The 19636-nt window shown below is 40.5% G+C and overlaps 1 protein-coding gene and 1 long non-coding RNA gene across 3 annotated transcripts in view; one reads left to right on the top strand and one right to left on the bottom strand.

Moving 5' to 3' along the window:
- Nucleotides 1-19636, top strand: part of tmem132e (transmembrane protein 132E) — a 449450-nt gene that overhangs the window by 388831 nt on the left and 40983 nt on the right. For both annotated transcript variants that reach the window (XM_085470994.1, XM_085470993.1), the window contains exon 5: nucleotides 10201-10344. In XM_085470994.1, the coding sequence (XP_085327120.1) occupies nucleotides 10201-10344 (144 nt within the window). The remainder of the gene's footprint in view (nucleotides 1-10200; nucleotides 10345-19636) is intronic.
- LOC146700762 (uncharacterized) lies at nucleotides 10624-11922 on the bottom strand. Its single transcript, XR_014922681.1, has 2 exons — nucleotides 11605-11922; nucleotides 10624-11062 (listed from the first exon to the last, which is right to left on the bottom strand). It is a non-coding gene; the product is annotated as an uncharacterized LOC146700762 (long non-coding RNA).

Here is a 19636-nt window from a genome sequence, read left to right as displayed (position 1 = left end):
GCACAAAACAGATGTTTCACTTTGTTACTGTTAAATAAAACGGCTGTTACAGTCACCAGTATTTTACGGCACTTCAGTGATTTATTTAAACAGGAAGAGAATGTATAGAATAGAATAAGCTACACTTTGGAATGCTAATCAGTTACAGTATTCAGTTTTGTTTATATAAAATGTTACATTACTGTACATTTCCTGTGTTTTTCTAGCAATTTTTTTGCAGGATTAGTCATTTAACAGTAAAAAGTAACCGTACAGTACAAGATTTTTACGTATTTCTTCTGAAAAGTCTAATAGCCATTCACTTTCTGCTTCCTTGCAAACCTGACTTAATTTTGAAGATTTTATTTTTTTAATACTATTTTTCCTTTTAATCAGCACACAGTCATTCTTCAGCAGGTCTAGTTTCAGTATACAATGTGTGCAGAGCATTCTGCACACAGACAGCTTGCCATTGCACATACATCCAATCAACACCTACGCCGTCTGCAGCGACTTACTGATTGTTCAGAGCCGACCAGTCCAAGTGTCCATTACTCTTCTAATCTAGACTCTTCCTTTTTGCCTTTTGAAAGGTGGCAATTATTGAGCGTTGTAAAGATTATGGAAGCAAAGAGAAATTAACCAGCCAAGCAGTGCTGAGAACATCCAGCTACACCTGCCTTTGTACTTAACTCTTTTGTGGTTTTGACGGAGTTGTTTAGCGTATTGAAATCCGCTATTTTTCCAGTAATGAAACTGTATTGTTCATGACGCATAATACAGCAGACTGCGTGGAGCAGTAAATGTCTAAGAATTGCTCAAAGCTTTTTTCTGAGGATGTTTGCATATTCATAGGAGCGAAGGCCATCAACCCTTTTTCAAACGTTAAGCTGTTCTACCAGTACAACGTTAGCTAATGTTTTCTCTTACCATACAGAAAATATGCTTTTAAAAATATTTTAAGACATAAGAAGGAGCTCTACACTGACAACTCCTGAGGCTTTGTGCTTCTAATAACAGCTCTTGGTTATCTGTTATATATTTGCATAATTACAACAGTTCTGCATCTAAAGCTCCATTAAATATACTTGAGCTGCAGTTATGACTTTGTGTGCTTCACATCTGTTGCAACATAAGGTTCGCTTAATATCTCTGGGCTCCTTGATATTTGGGATTAGCATGCATCTTGCACCCAGATGTGTTTCGCTGCATTACAGAAATAGATTTCTGCCTATATGGCTTTGCCCTGTAAAATGTGCAATCCAAACCAGGCTGCATGGAAGAATTTGCCACCTCTACTCTCTCCTCGCTTGGTCGAATTGTTTATTGTAATGGCTTTCAGTTGCAGTCGCTAAGCGCAGCCATCATGTAAATGCTAAAAGGAGGCATTCTTGTCATTTTATTATTTTAGTTGTTGTGGAATTTCATGGCCATCGCTAAAAATACTTCCCTGCTTGTATTTTCAAACTAAAATGAAGAAAATGATCTGTAACAAATTGCACAATGAGACCAGTCAGGCTTGATCAATTTAAAACGTTTTCACATCAGTGGAATTTAGAGTGCTTCCAATTAGTCTATCAAGGATTGCTTGTTTTTTAGGTTTTAGCCTAAACCTAAAAAACAATTATTAGCAGGCAACATTTACTATTTCCAGATGTCAGGATCCAATATGGTCACCTTGAAAAAGGAGAGTATCTTGTAAATAGGCTTTTTTTTCTTCATATCAAAGAGTGAGAGTGATGATCCTTCTGGTCCAGATAGAAATGTAACACACTTTCAGAACCGATGATAGAAACTATGCAAACTGAAAACAGGTGGGTCTATCAGAGCAAAAGGAGAAGTCCAACTGATCGTCGCAGATTCTTAAGTAGCTTAAGTTTAGCTCCTCTCCCCTTGAAGGTCTCCCCCTCAGGCAGCACAGAGAGGCTTCCAGCTCCTCTTCCAGCCGTGTTTAGACAACTCTGTAGGGGTCCTGTTCTCACCACTCACTTGATTGCGTGATTTCACCATGGACATCAAACTTGTGCTGAAAGCAAACATCAACTTCTGTGTCAGACTGACACAACCTTCATGTCGAGGATCATTACCGGTGATGAGAGTTGGGTCTCCTGCTATGACCCAGAGACCAAACAGCACATGCCACTAGCAGAGACTGCAGTGTCCAAGCCCGAAGCCGTCACATTAGGTCAAGAGTGAAAGCAGAAGCATTTTTTTTTGTTCATCTTTAAAGGGTCGAACCGTCACATCTGTGATAACGACCTCAGCTTTGGGACAACCTGCCCCATTGCTGCAGCTTTGCTTTCTTACCCTGAAATTATGCTAAGGCTAAATAGCTCCCATTTCGACACAATGGAAGAGATCCATCATGCATCATAATGCAGAATACTGCAAGTGGTGCAAAAGTGCACTGGCAGAAGTTCAGGAACAGGACAACATAAAAGAAGTTGAGGCAAGTTTTCATGAAACTTTTTATTTGCCGCTAGTTCCACATAGTGGTGATTGTTTGTGTTTTCAAAGTCGCTGTGGTTATTTGGGGGGGACATGAGTAATTTGCTGGCTATGACTGATTGATGGTGATGGTTATGAACGTTGAATTCTCAGCACCGATCTGACCCTGCAGCAGGTGCATGTTTCTCCAGCCCTTAACAGGAACATCGTCTAGCAACAAAGTATAAACAGGATGATTTTATGACCAGATTGCAGAGTAACTATCGCAACAAACATGAACACCGCTGCATATTTATCAGTTCAACCAATGTGTCCCAAGGGCTTTTTTATTAGCATCTCTTTGCTGCCCAGGTCAAGGTACTAAAATATTTAGAGCGGAAACTAATTATGTTAAGAGTACAGTACAAACAACTCTAATGATATAACAAGAATCTGACTCTGATATTGCACATCTTTCTTCATCTTCTTCATTTTTCTGTACTCATTTTAAGCTTCGCCACAGATGCAGATCCACTAGCACTTTTCAGCTGGTGGCAAACGCCCACTTATAGCCTGTAGAACAAATCGGCTCTTTGTGAAACTGTGGATATACAGAGGCGGGAGGCGGTTCTGTCCCTAAAATACAAAAATGATGCTTCTTGTGTCACAAAGCGACAGAGATGAATGTCTAGAGTGGAGTCACGAACAGCGAACGAGGAGCGAGAACGGCGAGGACGAAGAATGAAGAAGAGCGTCTCACAGAGAGGTGGACGTCCCCGGGTTGTGTGCTAACTACAGCTCACCCGCTGCCGATGAGAGGAGGAAGGGGGAGGAAAAGGGAGGAATTACTGGTGAATTTAAAGTGTCAAAAGTGAAACAATTCCAGGGTGGTAAGGTTAAATCAACCCCGGGGCTTATTGCACATTTTGAGCCGCTATTAACACCAAACCACTAAAGCCCTCTTTCACATGACTTTTTTTTAAGAGAGAGAACTGGCAGGACGATGCAGAGGAGGGAGTAACAGTTATGCCAGATTCCCTCTTCCATTAGCTGCTCTCTGCCACAGCATCGACCAGATGTTAAATAAAAAATGATGTTTTGCGTTGCACAAACTCTAGAGCTTCAAGTCATGTGTTATTTTCAAATGTATACGCTTGTGCATTTATAAAGACACACATCTGGCAAAAAGTATTTGCTTACATTATTCAAAGGCAGTTAGAGATGGTAATAGTTGAGCATTTTTTGTGGACTCACACGCAAAGTAAACTCGCCTCATTATTCCACAAACCCAGACCTCTGTGGGCATTTGCAACTAAGATGTGTAGAAATGGGTTGTACAACGTCTGTAATCACAACTTAGAGGAAACTGACATTACATACACACACATAAACACACAATCATCTCAAACAGAACACATTTTATAAAGTTATAAAATTGTAAAACTAAATATTACAGAATTTTATTTTTTATTTTTTTTTAAAAGGTTATTTTTCTTGATTTATTTGGTTAAATTGGGAAACGTTCACTAACAGGGGACCTGTTATGCTTATTTCCAAGTTGACAATCTTATTGTTGGATTCTACTGGAATAGATATGCACGATTCAAAGTTGCATGATGCCAGCTCTGTCTTCTGGTTGGTTCAATTCAATTCAAAATTGTTTTGTACAGTTGACCAAAGTGCTTCACAATCGGTTAAAAACAAGAAAAAACACTAGAGAAACAAATACAGATAAATGAGAAGACAATGAATTAACAATTAAAAAAAATAAATAAAACATGCCTGATGGTTCTCATACTGAACTCGAATTAAAAGCCAAAGTAAAAAAGTGAGTTTTAAGACGCGATTTAAAAGACTGAATAGACTCTGAAGTAGGAATCTCCTCTGGCAGATTATTCCAGAGTCTGGGTGCTGCTACTGCGAAGGCCCGCTCTCCTCTACGCTTCAATCGAGACCTTGGTTGTGCTAAGAGACAATCTCGGTGCTCTTTTGGGGTCATACATGTTGAGGAGTTCGTTGAAATAACCGGGCGCCATATTATTTCAAACTTTAAAAGTAAGGTTGCCCCTCACAAGCAGCACGTGGTCTTGATTTGATACAGGCAGAGCTACAGTTCTCGGATGACGTTTTTAGAGATCCCCTATCGCACTTACACCCACCATCATGAAGTGCTTCGAACGGCTTCGAACGGCTCGTCATGAGACACATCAAGACCCTGCTGCCCCCCTCACTGGACCCAATGCAATTTGCATACCGCCATAACCGCTCAACGGACGACGCCATCTCCACTGCACTCCATCTTGCCCTGACACACTTGGACAAGAAGGACTCACACGTCCGAATGCTGTACATAGATTTCAGCTCAGCATTTAACACAATCATCCCCCAACAACTGATCGGAAAGCTGAGCCTGTTAGGCCTGAACACCTCCCTCTGCAACTGGATCCTGGACTTTCTGACCGGAAGGCCTCAGTCAGTACGGATCGGGAACTGCACCTCCAGCACCACCACACTGAGCACTGGGGCCCCACAAGGCTGTGTGCTCAGTCCTCTGCTGTTCACACTGCTGACTCATGACTGTGTAGCAACACACAGTTCAAATCACATCATTAAATTCGCTGATGACACGACCGTGGTGGGTCTCATTAGCAAGAACGACGAGTCAGCGTACAGAGAGGAAGTGCAGAGACTAACGGACTGGTGTAAGGACAACAACCTGTCTCTGAATGTTGACAAGACAAAAGAGATGGTTGTTGACTTTAGGAGGACACGAGGCGACCACTCACCGCTGAGCATCAACGGCTCCTCTGTGGAGATCGTTGACAGCACCAAATTCCTGGGCGTACACCTGGAGAAGGACCTCGGCTGGTCCCTCAACACCAGCTCCCTGCACAAGAAAGCCCAACAGCGTCTCTTCTTTCTGAGAAGACTGAGAAAGGCCCGGCTTCCACCACCGATCCTGACCACCTTCTATAGAGGAACTATTGAGAGCATCCTGAGCGGCTGCATCACTGTCTGGTTTGGGAGCTGTGCCATATCAGACCGCAAGACCCTACAGCGGATAGTGGGAACAGCAGAGAAGATCATCGGGGTCTCTCTACCCTCTATGGAGGACATCTACACCACACGCTGCATTCGCAAAGCCACCAGCATTGTGGCTGATCGGACACACCCCTCTCACACACTCTTTACACTCCTGCCATCTGGAAAAAGGTACCGAAGCATTCGGGCACACACATCCAGACTGTGCAACAGCTTTTTTCCACAAGCCATCCGTCTCCTCAGCAAAAAAGGACTGACTGATAAACACGCACACACACACATACACACACACTAACATTATCACTCAGCTTAACTCAAATACCTCAAAACATTGAGACTGGACTGACTAACCAACACAAAGCGCAAACACACTGACCTACACCACCAAACCATCGCACACACCAACCTGTAAATGCTCTTTTGCACAATATTATTACTAGATATATTTTTTTTTTTTTTTTTTTTTTTTGCACTAACTTGTCTTGTAGCACCTTGGTTCCTGGAGGAACGTTGTTTCGCCTCACTGTGTATTTTTAAACTGTATATGGTTGAAGTGACAATAAAGTTGAACTTGGAAAGTTGAACTTGGATATCCTCCCTCTATGACATGAAAAAAATAATCAGGCTTTAGCCCAGTTGATATTTTTTTACCTGGGCCTAATGATGTCGGGTGCGCCAGTTTGAATTGTAGTTTTGTGCTTTTAAAGTCACAAAACTAATCCACTTGTGTTCAGTAAGATGACAACAGCATTTTTAATGTTTGCCATGGTGTATTTAAAAAACGGTTTCACTGCTTCCTGAAGAACTTGATAAATAAGTGAAACAATAGCCGAGCAAACTGATGACTGATCGTTGTTCTCTCTTGAATTTAGGTAAGTATAATTAGAGATCCCATTGCAGCACACATTTACTGGTAAAGTGTCTCGTGTTTTGTAATATTTACCAGATGCTGGAACAGCAAGGAGAGCTTAGGGAGGATGTCTTTCAATTAGGATTGTCCCCTAGAGTCCAGTCAGTTATCCAAGGTGGTCTGGTGTGCTTTGCTTCCCATAAATTGGCCCCACACTCTAAGCTAATAAAAAAAAAAAAGGCTGCTTTTCATGCCTGATGCCTTAACTTCAATAACAAAAACAAATCAGTTCTAATGCTAGAATTTGTTGAACACATTTTTTTTTTATTCCAAACAAAAGGTCTTTGAAATAGATTGTTTAATCATGGGGTTTTACTGGGATGAGAACATATTTTTGGTTAATACAACTGCCAAAAAGCATGCTGTTCCCCTAATGGTTCAGATCCTTTTAAAAGGATATAAATGCATGTGGATAATACAGATACAAGGAATAAGGTACTAGCAAGAAACTAATATAGATTTATAATAGAGGTCAAAGAGGACCTAATAGACTTTTCTTTAAATATAAAAGAACAGAAATAAAAGCTCCACTCATGAATCTGTTATGATGCTATAGTGAAGGCATATCTTTAATATGGTTATCTCTGTGAGCTACATCTCACCCACTGGCTGTTCAAACCTTCTGTTTTTGAAGGGCAGCCAATTACTAACAAGACTGATGTAAACGGACAGAGAAGGAAACTCATGTTTTGTTTCAGAAAGTACAAAAACTTAAAATAAATAAGCATTATTTTTGGTTACTGTGAATCATAAAAAGGCTTCTCTAGTACCTTCAGTAATACCTAGTGTAATATCATGCAACTACTTCATTAGGTACACGTTGCTAGTACTGGATTGGACCCCTTTTGCCTTTTGAAGCCAAAAGGAAGCAATGAAAGCCTTAAATCTTCATGGCACAGATTCACCTGATCAGAGATTTTGGTGCATATTGACATGACAGCATCACACAGTTGGTGCACATCCGTGATGTGAATCTCCCATTCTACCGAATCCCAGAGATGCTCTTCTGGACTTGGATGTGGTGATTGTGGAGAGTGTTAACTCATTGTCGTGCTCAAGAAACCAGTTTGAGATGATTTGAGCTATGTGACATGGGTTGGGTGTGCTGTAGGTATAAAGGGATGAACTTGGTCTGCAGCAAATTTGGGTAGGCTGTGGTGTATGATGCTTATTTAACCTGAACATCAGGGGCTCAAAGTGCTCCAAGATAATCTTATATTGTCCAAGTTTGGTGAGGTGATGTAAATGTAGCCTCAGTTTCGTGTTTTAGCTGACAGGAGTTGTACACAGTGTGGTCTTCTGCTACTCTAGTCCATCGACTAAGACATTTTGTGCATTCAGAGGTGCTCCTCTGCATACCTTGGTTGTAAGGAGTGGTAATTGGAGTTACTGCTGCTGGCCATTCTCCCCTGTCCTCTGGCATTAACAAAGCAGTTTCTCTCAGAGCAATGCCGGTTGTTTGGCAGTTTCTCTTTTTTGGTTAATAAAATTGGCAAAAAGCAAAAGGGTTTTCTATCAGGTAGCACTCAGTGAAGTTACTGTTTTCTAACTCTAGTCAAGAAAGTTCTTGAAAGTTCTGTACTTGTTCTTTTTTTGCTACATCAATGATTCATGATTGAACTTTGATGGAAACGCTCACTGTTAAAGAAATGATACTATATATATATGCGCTTGCAAATCCTATTTCGTAGAGACTAAAGTACCTTGCTCTTTTGCAGTCTTAGCTGTCAATAGTCAAGACTGCAGAAGTTTATTTGTTAGTCTGAAACCCAAATAAGGACGCTGTGAATACTAGTCAAGCTCTCATCCAAATGAAGCACAAATTCTAAAGATGAGTTTGTTAACTTAGTTTGTTGCTTAGGCTGCTGCCCCCGCGACCCGGCCCCGGATAAAGCGGATGAAGATGGATGGATGGATGGAGTTTGTTAACAGTAAATGCAAATTAACGCCCATTTCCACTATTTTTGAGCGGGCTGGTATTATGCAGGGGGCTCTGGTCTCAGGAAATGAAAGTTATCGGGTATATTTTTATGCACAGATTTGTACTGTTTCTGCTCTGATTTAAAGTGGAAATGTCCTTACTAATGTAAAAGAAGCCAAAAAAAAATCATGCCCCATAAAAAGTGACAGTGAGGCTGTCGCGAGTTGTATTAATTTCAAACATTTTCGGTTTTGATTAAAAATGAGCCAGCAGACACACCGGAATGACGTCCTTTTAATTCTTACTTCTGTCCTCTTTTGTGTTTGCCTTGGTCTAGATCTGCGAGTCAGAGTGTAATGAGTTGACAATTCTGTCTGATAGCAGACTGATTTTATCTCTGGTTGTGCCTATCTAAGGCATGAATTCATTTTATGATTAATTTAAGAACTGCTTGTGTGCTCACGTGTTCCAGCAAGATTTCTGCTCATGTTCTGGGATGATGTTTGGGGTTTTTTTTTTCTCTAGCACTTATGTTCATTTTTTTGAGGCTGCATGAAAACAAGAGAGACGTTAACTAATTAGACAGCAAACTAGCAACAACACTTCTAAACTTGAATAAGAGTGTCCAACGTGTGTGAAAGAAATGCCTTAATATAAAGCCGCCCACTCCTTTCCCTTTCTGCTTTCTACATTTTTCCTGTGTGCACCAGAGAAGAGGCAGCTGAATAAAACCTATGGAATCATGGCACAGATTTGCAGCTGTATCTGTATCATTTTCCTATTTTTTCAGGTAGTCTTTGTGTATTGCCTACAGATGAAGCTCCCATCCCGCTGCCTCAGATCTTCATCTTCTCTTTCTCTCTCTGTTCCCTCTGCTCGTCTGATCACAATGGGAGGGAGGGCCTTTAGCTGCTCTGCCCCTCGACTTTGGAATTCCCTACCCCCGGACCTCAGAAATATTAGTTCATTCTCTCTTTTTAAGTCCACCCTCAAAACTCATCTGTTTAAAATTGCCTATTCTTAAATTTCTGTATGTTTTAACTTTTATCTTCTATTTTTACCATTGTGTATATTTCCAGTTTTTATCTGTTGTACAGTGTCCTTGGGTGCTTTGAAAGGCGCTATTTAAATAAAATGTATTATTATTATTATTATTATTATTTGTTGTTTATGATCAAATCAAACACCATCCCAGCAGTTCGACTACGGTTGACAGATTTTTGATAATATGGGCAACTGAGACATTGCCCTTCGCGCCCTATGCTGATTCAAATTCTAATTACCCTATACTTTCTCTCCTTTACCCGCATGGCTGTTGATTCAAACTAGAATAATCATGTAGCCTGTTGAATGGACAATGAATGAACAAAAATGGATGCATTAGGCCTGAATAAATGAGCTTTTCTGTCATACGTCCTCCCATTAAAAGCTATTTTAACACATTGCTCTGAAATCTCACACTGACAGCAGCACTTTCTCTCACTTTTTCCAGAGTAATTAGGATTTCAGTGACGCATCCAAGTGTGCCTTAGACTTGTGTGTTCCAGCTAGAATTGCATAAAGGTTAGGTCCGTCACAGTGCATCAGTACAGTAAATGTCTTGTTTGTCTGAATTTTTTACTCGAGGTTCTACAGAATTGGGGGGGAAAGAGGTGGTTATTACTTTTCTGTCCATTTCATCCCCATTTGGAAGAAAAGTGCGCAGAAATAAAAATGTCAGTTGATGAAATCCAATGAAAGACGTCTCAGTATAGAGTAATGAGTTCTGCTCCGCCACTGAGAGTATCACCTAGTAGGCACAGGAGCCCTGATGGTAATGGCTTTAAATGTGGACATGAGTAATACTGATGAAATATCAAGGAAAATCACTCTCTGCCTCTCACTGTTTCGTGAATGCCATGTCTATTTTTTGTCTCCGTAGGACACCGAGATTATCAACACGGCCATTCTGACCGGACGCACTGTGGCCATTCCTGTCAAAATGGTCTCGATTGAGATGAACGGGGCAGTCACTGACGTCTCGGCTTTCGTGCAGTGCAAGTCCTCAAATGAAGACATTGTTAAGGTAGGTTAAAAGTGATCTCCTCTATCCGAAAGATGCTTCCATGTCACTGCAGTCGCAACATCACGAGGAAGCTTCATTTTCGGCTGCTCAGTAGGAAGTATTGATTTGATTCTTAGTTTATTCATTGTGTTCTTTGTATGGTATCGCCACACCTACATGTAACCCAACTTGTGAATTATTATTAAGAATGACCGAACTCCCACTAGCCAGTATCAGAAGATCTAGGATCGGCAGGAGCCCAAGGTATAAACACCAATAAGAAGAGACCACACCACAATATACTGTTCACAAATTTGTTATATTTGACACACAGCAGCTGCAACAATGTAATGAAAAAAACAATAAAATAAAATACAAAATATTTCCCCCAAAATAACAAACTAAATAAAAGTGCGCGCATACAGCTTTCTCTGAGTCAATTATATGAGTGGATAATGTCTGATAACTGATGGATCGTTGGGGCCCGTTCAGTTTGTTTAATGTTTGTCCTACCACACTCCGATGAAGGAAGAAAGTTCGTAGTCCTGCAGGTATCTGAAGCTTCAATGGGAACGAAACTTTGGCTTCAATAAAACCTTGGCAAATCCTTTTCAATTTCGGGTTGGCTCGCCATCCAGTTAACTGGAACTGTGGAATCACTGCTCCTCGATGGGGCTTGCTTCAGACTGGGTCCGTCTGTCGAGTCATCCTTTTACCAGATAACAAAAAAAAACCTGACCTATAAACAGGTCACAGGTCCATATAGTCACATTCACTGTTGTGAAACAGCCACACTTACTTAAAACATTCAAAAATGAACAATAAGTATTAGTGTAACTCTATATCTTAATTCAGCTAGCTCTGTTGTACAACAAAATTATATCACTGCAGCATCATATCCTCTTAGATGAGCTATAATTTTATCAACCTGACGGCTGACAATGTTCTCAAAAAAAACACAGCTTCTATAGTTAACACTGTAGCTGCAGTCAGCAACTCACAGTAGCTCACCAGACTTGTGCATTATAACCAACTCAAAGAACACAACTGAAAATCTGAGAATCGGCGTACAACTTGTTAAACATAAAACTGATTAGCACCATTTCTTTTGTTTTTTTTCTTAAACGTAATATGATTGCAGTCACTAGCCATTTCACACACAGTCAAATTCTGCTAGCGTGAGCGCTAGCAGTTAGCTTAGCGGCTAGCGGACTCGCCGTCCCGTTAAGTCTGCCCTTTTTATCCTTAACAAATTAGGTTTTCCCCACTTTTCGTACGCACCGTTGACAGGGTGAAACTCTGAACAACCAAAAACAACTGCAGCAGACTTGCTTTTAACTCCTAGCGATTCGACTTCGGGAACATTAGTTTCTCTGGCACATGGCATTATATGAACAGGAACGAAATGGCAACACAGGAAATCATGTGATCAAGGTCAACAGCAAGGGTCACTGGGAGCTCATTGCTGATTGGCCAAGTTAAATGACAACAGATAATCTTATTGGTCCACATCTTCCTTTAAACATAAAAGAAAAAAGAAATGACTAAATTCTTTACATTATACATGAAAAAAAAACTACTTTCCACTGCTCTTTTTTTCTAGCTGGGCTACATACAGCATGTGTGGGAAACACTTCATTCATTGAGATCGGCTTATCTGATGTGCTGAAGTACAAAGCCCATCATCTCTTCTTGTTCTCTTAAATGTGATGACTAAAGGAAAATAATAAACAACGTCCCGGGATGCAGAACAATCTCACGCGGGAATCCAAGCTGCGAGTGCAATATCAAGTCTCGTTTGTTGATTAAATAAATTAAATTGGGATCACAGCAACTTGCAGAGCACATTAGAGGCTTTGATTACACAGTTGTTATTTTCTCCACTCAGTTACAGTCGTAATAGATTGCTCTATAGGCAGATTGCATAATTGTATAGGCAGAGCAGTGAAGTGTTGCGGTGCCGTTTTGCACCGTTGATCAAAGTGATGGTGCAAGGGGAGATGTGACCTTCGTGGAAGTAAATAATGTGGTTTTTTTTCCACGCAGATACACAACGGTGCAAACAGTTCAGCTTGGATGTGGTCCCATATGCAACTTTTAATGAAGTTGTACTAATAATTATGAATGTAGTTTTAATAAATGAAACCAACAAAGAGGTTGTGTGAATTTAGAAGAAAAGGGAAAGAAAGATTAGAGAGGACTGAATGTGCTAACTCAAAAATATCTCAGTACGCAATAAAGCAGTCCCCGAGGGCACAAAAGTCTCATGTTATGAGGGACAAATGAGATGAATCAAATACAATCAACCCCATTCGGAAAGTCTTTTGTCCATCCGTGTGTATAAAAAACTATTTATGTAAAAAGGGAAAACAAACTAACATTTTTAATTAAAATAAAATCGTTTGCCTTAGTTTTAGTTTTCACTGTGAGCCATGTCCTCGTGTGTCCCTGCCAAGTAAGGTTTCTCATCAATACAAACATGTAATACACAAATAGCAGCGCAGAGATATTTCAACTGCTTCACCTACGGCTGCACCTTATTTAAAGGTTGTGTGACGATTAGAAAGCAGTTACAGCCTCGTGTAAATACACTAGACTTGGAGGGAAACAGCCATCAGTGAGCAGCAGGTCGCAGTGTAATAAGCTTTAACTGTCTGGATTATTGTTCTGTGGTACTGTGTGTGTGTGTACACATATATATACAGTACATGTGTAATAATCTTCTGCATTTTTTTTTTTTTAATGGCTTTGTGATCACACGTTAACCCGAAAGCTCATCTTTTCTTTCCTCAAAGGAAAGTTATTTCCTGTTGGTGTGTTGAGATGCAATATGAGGTTGATGTAGTTATCTGCCACCGTATTTTTCGGACCATAAGATGCACCGGATTATAAGGCACACTGTTGATGAACGGGTCTGTTTTCATACATAAGGCACACCGAATTATAACGCCCATTATGCGAAACAAGCATTAGCGTTCATCCTCCAGCTTCACTGTTTATGTTATGCTAACATAGCTGTGTTGCTAGCGATCATGTAGCACATCATTATATACCAGCTAGCCCAAATTCAGTAACCCTACAAAAGTCACTGCTGTTTAGTTTTCTGTCTTCGTTTAAGTTGGAAGTGATAGCAGAGCTGTACATTTAAATTTTTTCATAAATCTCTCAGTCAGAACATGCTATATCATGTTTAGGTGGAAGCTAGCAAGCTAACTTCCTGCTAACTTCTAACTTTGTTAAATTTAATGAATTCTGTTTTCATGGATGTCTGAGTGTTAAACATAATTGTTATGCCTGGTAAAGCAGCAACACTGATCATTTTATTAAAGATGCAAGAATTTAGATAGTTTTTAACTCTCAGTGATGTCGCAGTGTTCGTTTGACTCTGGGATCTGAAGCGGACGGAGTTTTGGACCCAGATTACTTCGCAAAGCTCCTGACTACGGTAGCTGTAATGCTCCGACAATCCATCAAGCGGTTCAGCTTCGTAGCTTACCAAAGTCGTACTAAAACATTTTTTGACAGAATTTTGAGCGCCGTGTACCACATAAAATCCAGAATTCATACATAAGGTGTACTGGATTATAAGGATTTTAAGTGCGCCTTATAGTGCGGAAAATACGGTAATTATGTGACAGTGCTTTTCAGGCCATGTTGCAGCAAAGTAATGTTCTCCAGTCAGTCAACCAAAAGTTTGCTAAAACAGCTTGTTTCTAACAGCCTCATGAACATCCAAAAAAAGGATTACTGTGAACCGTGAATCACATGAAGCTGCTCAGGTAGAATCAAGAATAAAAAGTACGAAGCTGGAAATCTCCGTAACAGGTCCCCTTTAAATATGACCGCATTAATTTCCTTCTATTTCAAGAATCCATTCTGTGCAGAAGTGTCTTTTGTTCATTGAATAGTAAAACTATCATATCCATTCAGACTAATGAAATCCTTTGCAGCACTTTAGCAGCTCCTGAAGGTCAAGTGAGGCAGGTTTGATTACGGATTTTACAGACTGAGGCCATGAAGCAGAATCAGACGCCGGCTTTTATCACATCAGCTGGGACTGGTCGGTATCTGTTCTTTTTAACAGACCCGTATCTGTCCAATATATTTTCACTCTGATATACCGGACTAACTAATGTTAGCCACCTCACACGTTCCATGCTATCTTGTAAATAAATTGGTCCCAATTAATGGCTTGGATGCTTGAGGGAGAATGGATTAATTTATGGCTTTCCAGTAGCGACTTGTTCCTTAAAGGTGGGAGGGGCTCCAGTGGCGGTGCATTGTTTTGTATTGTACTGTCACTAGAAAAGAACAGGTGTTGCTTGGGGACGACTGGCCTCAGCTTGTCATTTATCATTTTTCATTATCCTTTAAAGACAAGGCGCTGGGCCATGTGATATTGAGTGGGCTTGCTTCAGTGATCCTGCCATTGAACGTTCGAGGCTAATTTAAAACGAGCCCTTCAAGCCCAGGAAACACACGAGTCATGACAGTTCAATAAAACGAGCCGCGGAAAGCAGAAATAAGAGACTCACGCTGAGCCTGATAAAGGTCCAACACTCCATTGTGCTGTTGTTGTTTTTAATACCGCACACATTAATCTCGTGCCAAAAGTAATGCCAATCTTTTCTAATCACATTTTCTTCTTTTACTTCAGACATTCTAGTTCTTTCCAAAGGTTCGTCACAGCCCCCATAGCCTCCTGACTTAAGACTGCAACTGAAACAGCAGTTAAACTAAAGTTATTTCCGAGACGATGTCTCCGAATGAGCCTTTATTTTCAGGCAAACGCTCATTTGGATATTTGCCAACCCCTCAGGCTGTTGTCGTTTTTTTTCCAGCTTGAGGGTAAAAATAGGTGAGAGGCTGTCATTTTTTTTTACAGACACTTTTATTTCTTAACTCTTTGGCAGTAACTAAGGTGCAGCGAGCATCAAGAGCCTGTGGCAGATAAGCCAACCTGCATGTGCACAGTTGTATTTGTGCGCATGTGCAGCTGCAGGAGTAATTATTCAGGCACCTTAGTGAGACAAGGTGGGACAAAATAAAGGAAAAGGGGTTAAGGGAGTCTGTTAGGAGGTCTGAGGAGTATTTGATAGCCACTCACCGACCATCCATTCCTGTGCCGTTGTGACTCGTATTCCCCGTCTGAGGCCACAGATAAGACCTTGAGCCTACACGTCATATCTCACGCTATATAGCGTACCATCCTCCCAGCTTCACTTCCATATTAGTCTGATGTACTTACCTTTAGTACAAATTTAGCTTCCAAAGGACAAGAAAAAGGCTTATAAAATCAGAAATCACTGCTTGCCCTTTCTGCTGTGCGCGTGAACATCCTTGCAGCTCAGGTTGGAGTTTGTTTTAACAACTTGGTGGGATTTGGCTCTTAAGGAGATGTTGTGGTCCTTGTTTTTGGTTGAGCTTCTTAGCGCTCATTAAGGCTCATCCTGTAATGATATTTTTCACCAAAAAAAAAGTGCTTTCCACTTGGGGAATTATCTATGTGATGATGTACCTGTGTACAAATTCAGGTCAGTAATATAATGCTTGTCCAAGTTTAATGTGGCTAAAACTGACCGACCTGCACAGAGCCGTGACCTCCACCCCAAGCGAGACCTCTGGGAACTGAACGCTGGCTGTGAGCAAGTTTGCTGACCGCAGGTCGACCTCACTAATGCTCTTATGGCTGAGTAGAACCAAATGCCTGCAGTCAGGTTCCATCCTCTGTTGGAAGGCTTAAAAACAGTAAAGTGGAGACAGACTGGCAGATTATGAATTGCTCTGGATTTAAATGTCTTACAATTCATGGCAGGAGCACAAGGTTTTTGGAAACAATATTTTTTTTTTTTTTTTTTTTTTTTTTTTTAAGATATGCAGGGTGCATTTTAAAAGTTCTGCCTACACTGTACAATTCAGATGAAAGTAACTTTTCAGTGTTGCGAGGCTGAAGTGAAGACTCGTCTGATTTGATATGCAGGCAAAAATTCCTGTGATGTATTCTGCCTCAAAACCTCCGCAAATAAAACCAAACTACTTGGATGACTAGAGTTGAGTTCTTCTATATTAAGAAGTCCATGTTTACTCATTACTTCTTGCATTATGAAAAATATATTAAAAAAAAGAATGTGGATATTTTATTACATCCAAACAAAAGGCCCCAAAGTTTCCAGAACAACAGATCATCTTCACACTCAACACCATCAATCCTGCCAACAACAGGATAATGGGGACTGGCTCATTTAGCTAACAGAGCTAAATGAACTCATTGTTTGCACTGCTCTTGAAGCCAGGAAACATTCATCACACAGAGACAAACTTCATTGCAGCTACAAGACACAATTCCAGTAATCCTAGCCATATGTCAAATTTGATTTCGGTGCTAATTTAATACATGCATTATTCCTAAACGGAACCTCAATTTGGCAGAAAGTCCTGTGGAGTCATTTAGTGAACATTTAAATTTCAAAATAAAATCTGGCGTGATTGGGGTTTCTTTTTGAAAATGCAATCCACACAGGAGAAATGTGTGAAGGTCTTCAGGACGGCAACATTTCCCAACCAGAGCAACTCATTCTTTGCTATGTGTGTCTTTGTCTGATAAACTTCAATCAAATCAGAAGTTGCGTGGTTTAATTGAAGCTTGCATCTTTTGAGCACCACCAACATAAAAGTCGAGGGGGGACTGCAACCTTTCTAAAACCAAAATATCTGTTGATCTGTCCATCCATCAAATAATGAGTGTGATAGGACTTGACCTAAGCAGCTAAAGAAGGGCAGGAGACAGATGCTGTCCAGTGTAGCGAGTGATTTATTCATCATTTTTGTGACCAAGCAATATTTACAAAAATAAATAAGAAACTCAACTCCATTATTAATCAGTTCAAATAAACATAACTGAACTTAAATCAACGGAAATTAAGGTCACATGCACACAGCTACACTGACCTGATCCTTCCTCCTCGAACACCTGCGTTCATCAGCTTAAATAGTCCACTTAACCAAACAATCTCACCCCTGTACTACTCCATTACATAGGTAAGGCAAACATTTCCCTACTCAAACGTATACTGCTACTCTTCCCTAGCAATAAAAATCTACAGTGTAATCGATACATATTACAACAATAAATCAATTTCTACATAAACACACTCTAAAATCAACTTTATTAAATTACAAGGATTCTCCCCCTTCTTCACCTGGTCTCTTCCTGTGACCTCAGACTAACCAGGAAACTATAAATACAGGAAGTGAAGCTACATTTCCTCCTTTTGATCCTGGAACACAGGTAGGTAAGGTGAGTTCAAGCTAGACAAATTAACATTTTAAATAAAGAACATGTTAACTTAACAAACTTGTCAGAATTGACTTAAACCAAGATGTTACATTACATAGTCTGTAAAAGTGCAAAACGTAAATAAACCTGGGATGGTACATGTTTGCCTACTACAGAATACATATGAGATATGGCTAAATCAAAACAAAAATGTTCACTGAAAATATCAAGGTTTTAACTCTGGACAAAAGGTGTTCTCACCCCCTTTGTCATAATGAGTAAACATAAAAAAGTTTAAGATTGATGTTGATACTGTTGCTATTTTTTAAACATAATTACATGTTGTTGCTCTCACTAATGCCATGTTCAATACTGAGCTAATTAGGGGTGGGGGTGAGTTTTATTTACCCAAAAATGCAAAAATATACAAAATGAACTAACAATACAGGAGGTTTAAGAAAGAAATGCCCGATTAATAACTTAAGATAGCTCTGAACCAACTGTTAAACAAAATAAAACTGATTTAACACAAGAAAAGGAGGCGACTTTAATAATTGGCTGATCAGAACAGGGGAATGCAAATACGAACAAGTCATCTAACAGCAAAGAAGCACAACCAACACTTAGTTTAATAGTCACGTCAAATTAATAATAATCAACACAAGACTAAGCAAATAGGTAACTTGCAAGTCAAAGAAAATATACAACATTTAAGATAAATTATTTAACTAATCTACCCCCCATGAGAGACCTGCATTTGGTACGACCCATTCTGCAGCTAGCTAGCTGTGCGTGCTACAAATACAACTAATATATTTTAACAAGTAAAATACATTTATAAAATAAACGCATGCATGGGGGCTTCACAACTTCACAGTTGTGTGGCTGCAGGTGCTGCAATCACAATAACATTTTCAAATCTTTGTGTCTTTATGTTATACCCACTAATAATCAGCACCCATGACCATCGCAGACTAAAATCAGGTTTAATCAGTCTGCACTCGTCAGCCGGGCCACCAGAGGTTCTTTCACTCGTTGCTCCTCAGACTGTGAATGTTTGTGAGCATTTTCTGTGGCTTCAGAGGAGATTTTACAAATCAGATCAAATAACTGCAGTGAGGATCACGTTATCGTTGCTTTTAGCTGGACATTAATACATTTCAATGCGAAGCTTGTGTTACAAATGGGTGCTAAAATGTTTGTGGTATCTATGAGGCTGGGGGGGGGGGTGAAAAATGCAGTCGAGCTGCGTTACGAGAGAGGCAGAATTCAGATTTTTAACCACCAAGGCTTAAAAGTCTTGGTACCGCAGACCTCTGCTGCTTTGTGTCTCTCTTCTCCCTCCAAATTTGTGGCAGTTCAGTGCTAAATAGCTAAAGTACCACTTGACAGGGTCCCATGTAAATAATGGGCTGATGCCGTAATGGCAGTAAATCTACATTAGATGTCTGAATGCCCGAGATGCATCAAAATTATGGCTCAAGTTTCACAATGGATTTCCTAAACAAATGTTTTAAACTGCTGTCAACGCAGAATGTGGGTGAACAGAGGACTTTGCAACATTAGTGACCCCCGGGGGAGCTGTCACATTACAGTGGCATTAGAGCATTGCTCACCCCAAGGGCAGATGCCGCTGCCTATAGTGGAACAGTTAGGTATATTAATTGAGTTAATGTTATGGAATAAAAGCATGAAAGGATCGTAGGTGTCTTCGCCTGTATTGACGCAGTCGGTCTCTGTGTGCGCTCTCGTGACCAGCGCACGACCAAATGCAGCACTTGCACTTGTCCCGATGATCTGTCTCCACCCAGGCAATCTGCTGGCACCATGGAAGATGCCACAGCGCATTAGCAGCGCTGTAACGGCATGTGGTGGCTCAGTGTGTGAAAGCCCTCCTCAGCAAGCCCCCACAGGGCCACTGATACCCAGAGTTGCTAACAGCTTTTGACTTGCAATTAGCCAGCCAAGTTTATCAGCAGCAATAGCTGCAGGAGCTGAAGCAGTGCTGCAGCTCGAGCGTGTTTGTGTGCGCGTGTG

The sequence above is a fragment of the Copadichromis virginalis genome, linkage group LG10, assembly GCF_057382275.1.
Source record: "Copadichromis virginalis isolate Kocher_CV1m ecotype Utaka linkage group LG10, C_Virginalis_male_GT1.1, whole genome shotgun sequence".
NCBI lineage: Eukaryota > Metazoa > Chordata > Actinopteri > Cichliformes > Cichlidae > Copadichromis > Copadichromis virginalis.
Note: the sequence above shows the minus strand (reverse complement) of the source record. Positions and strands in the feature narration are given on the sequence as shown.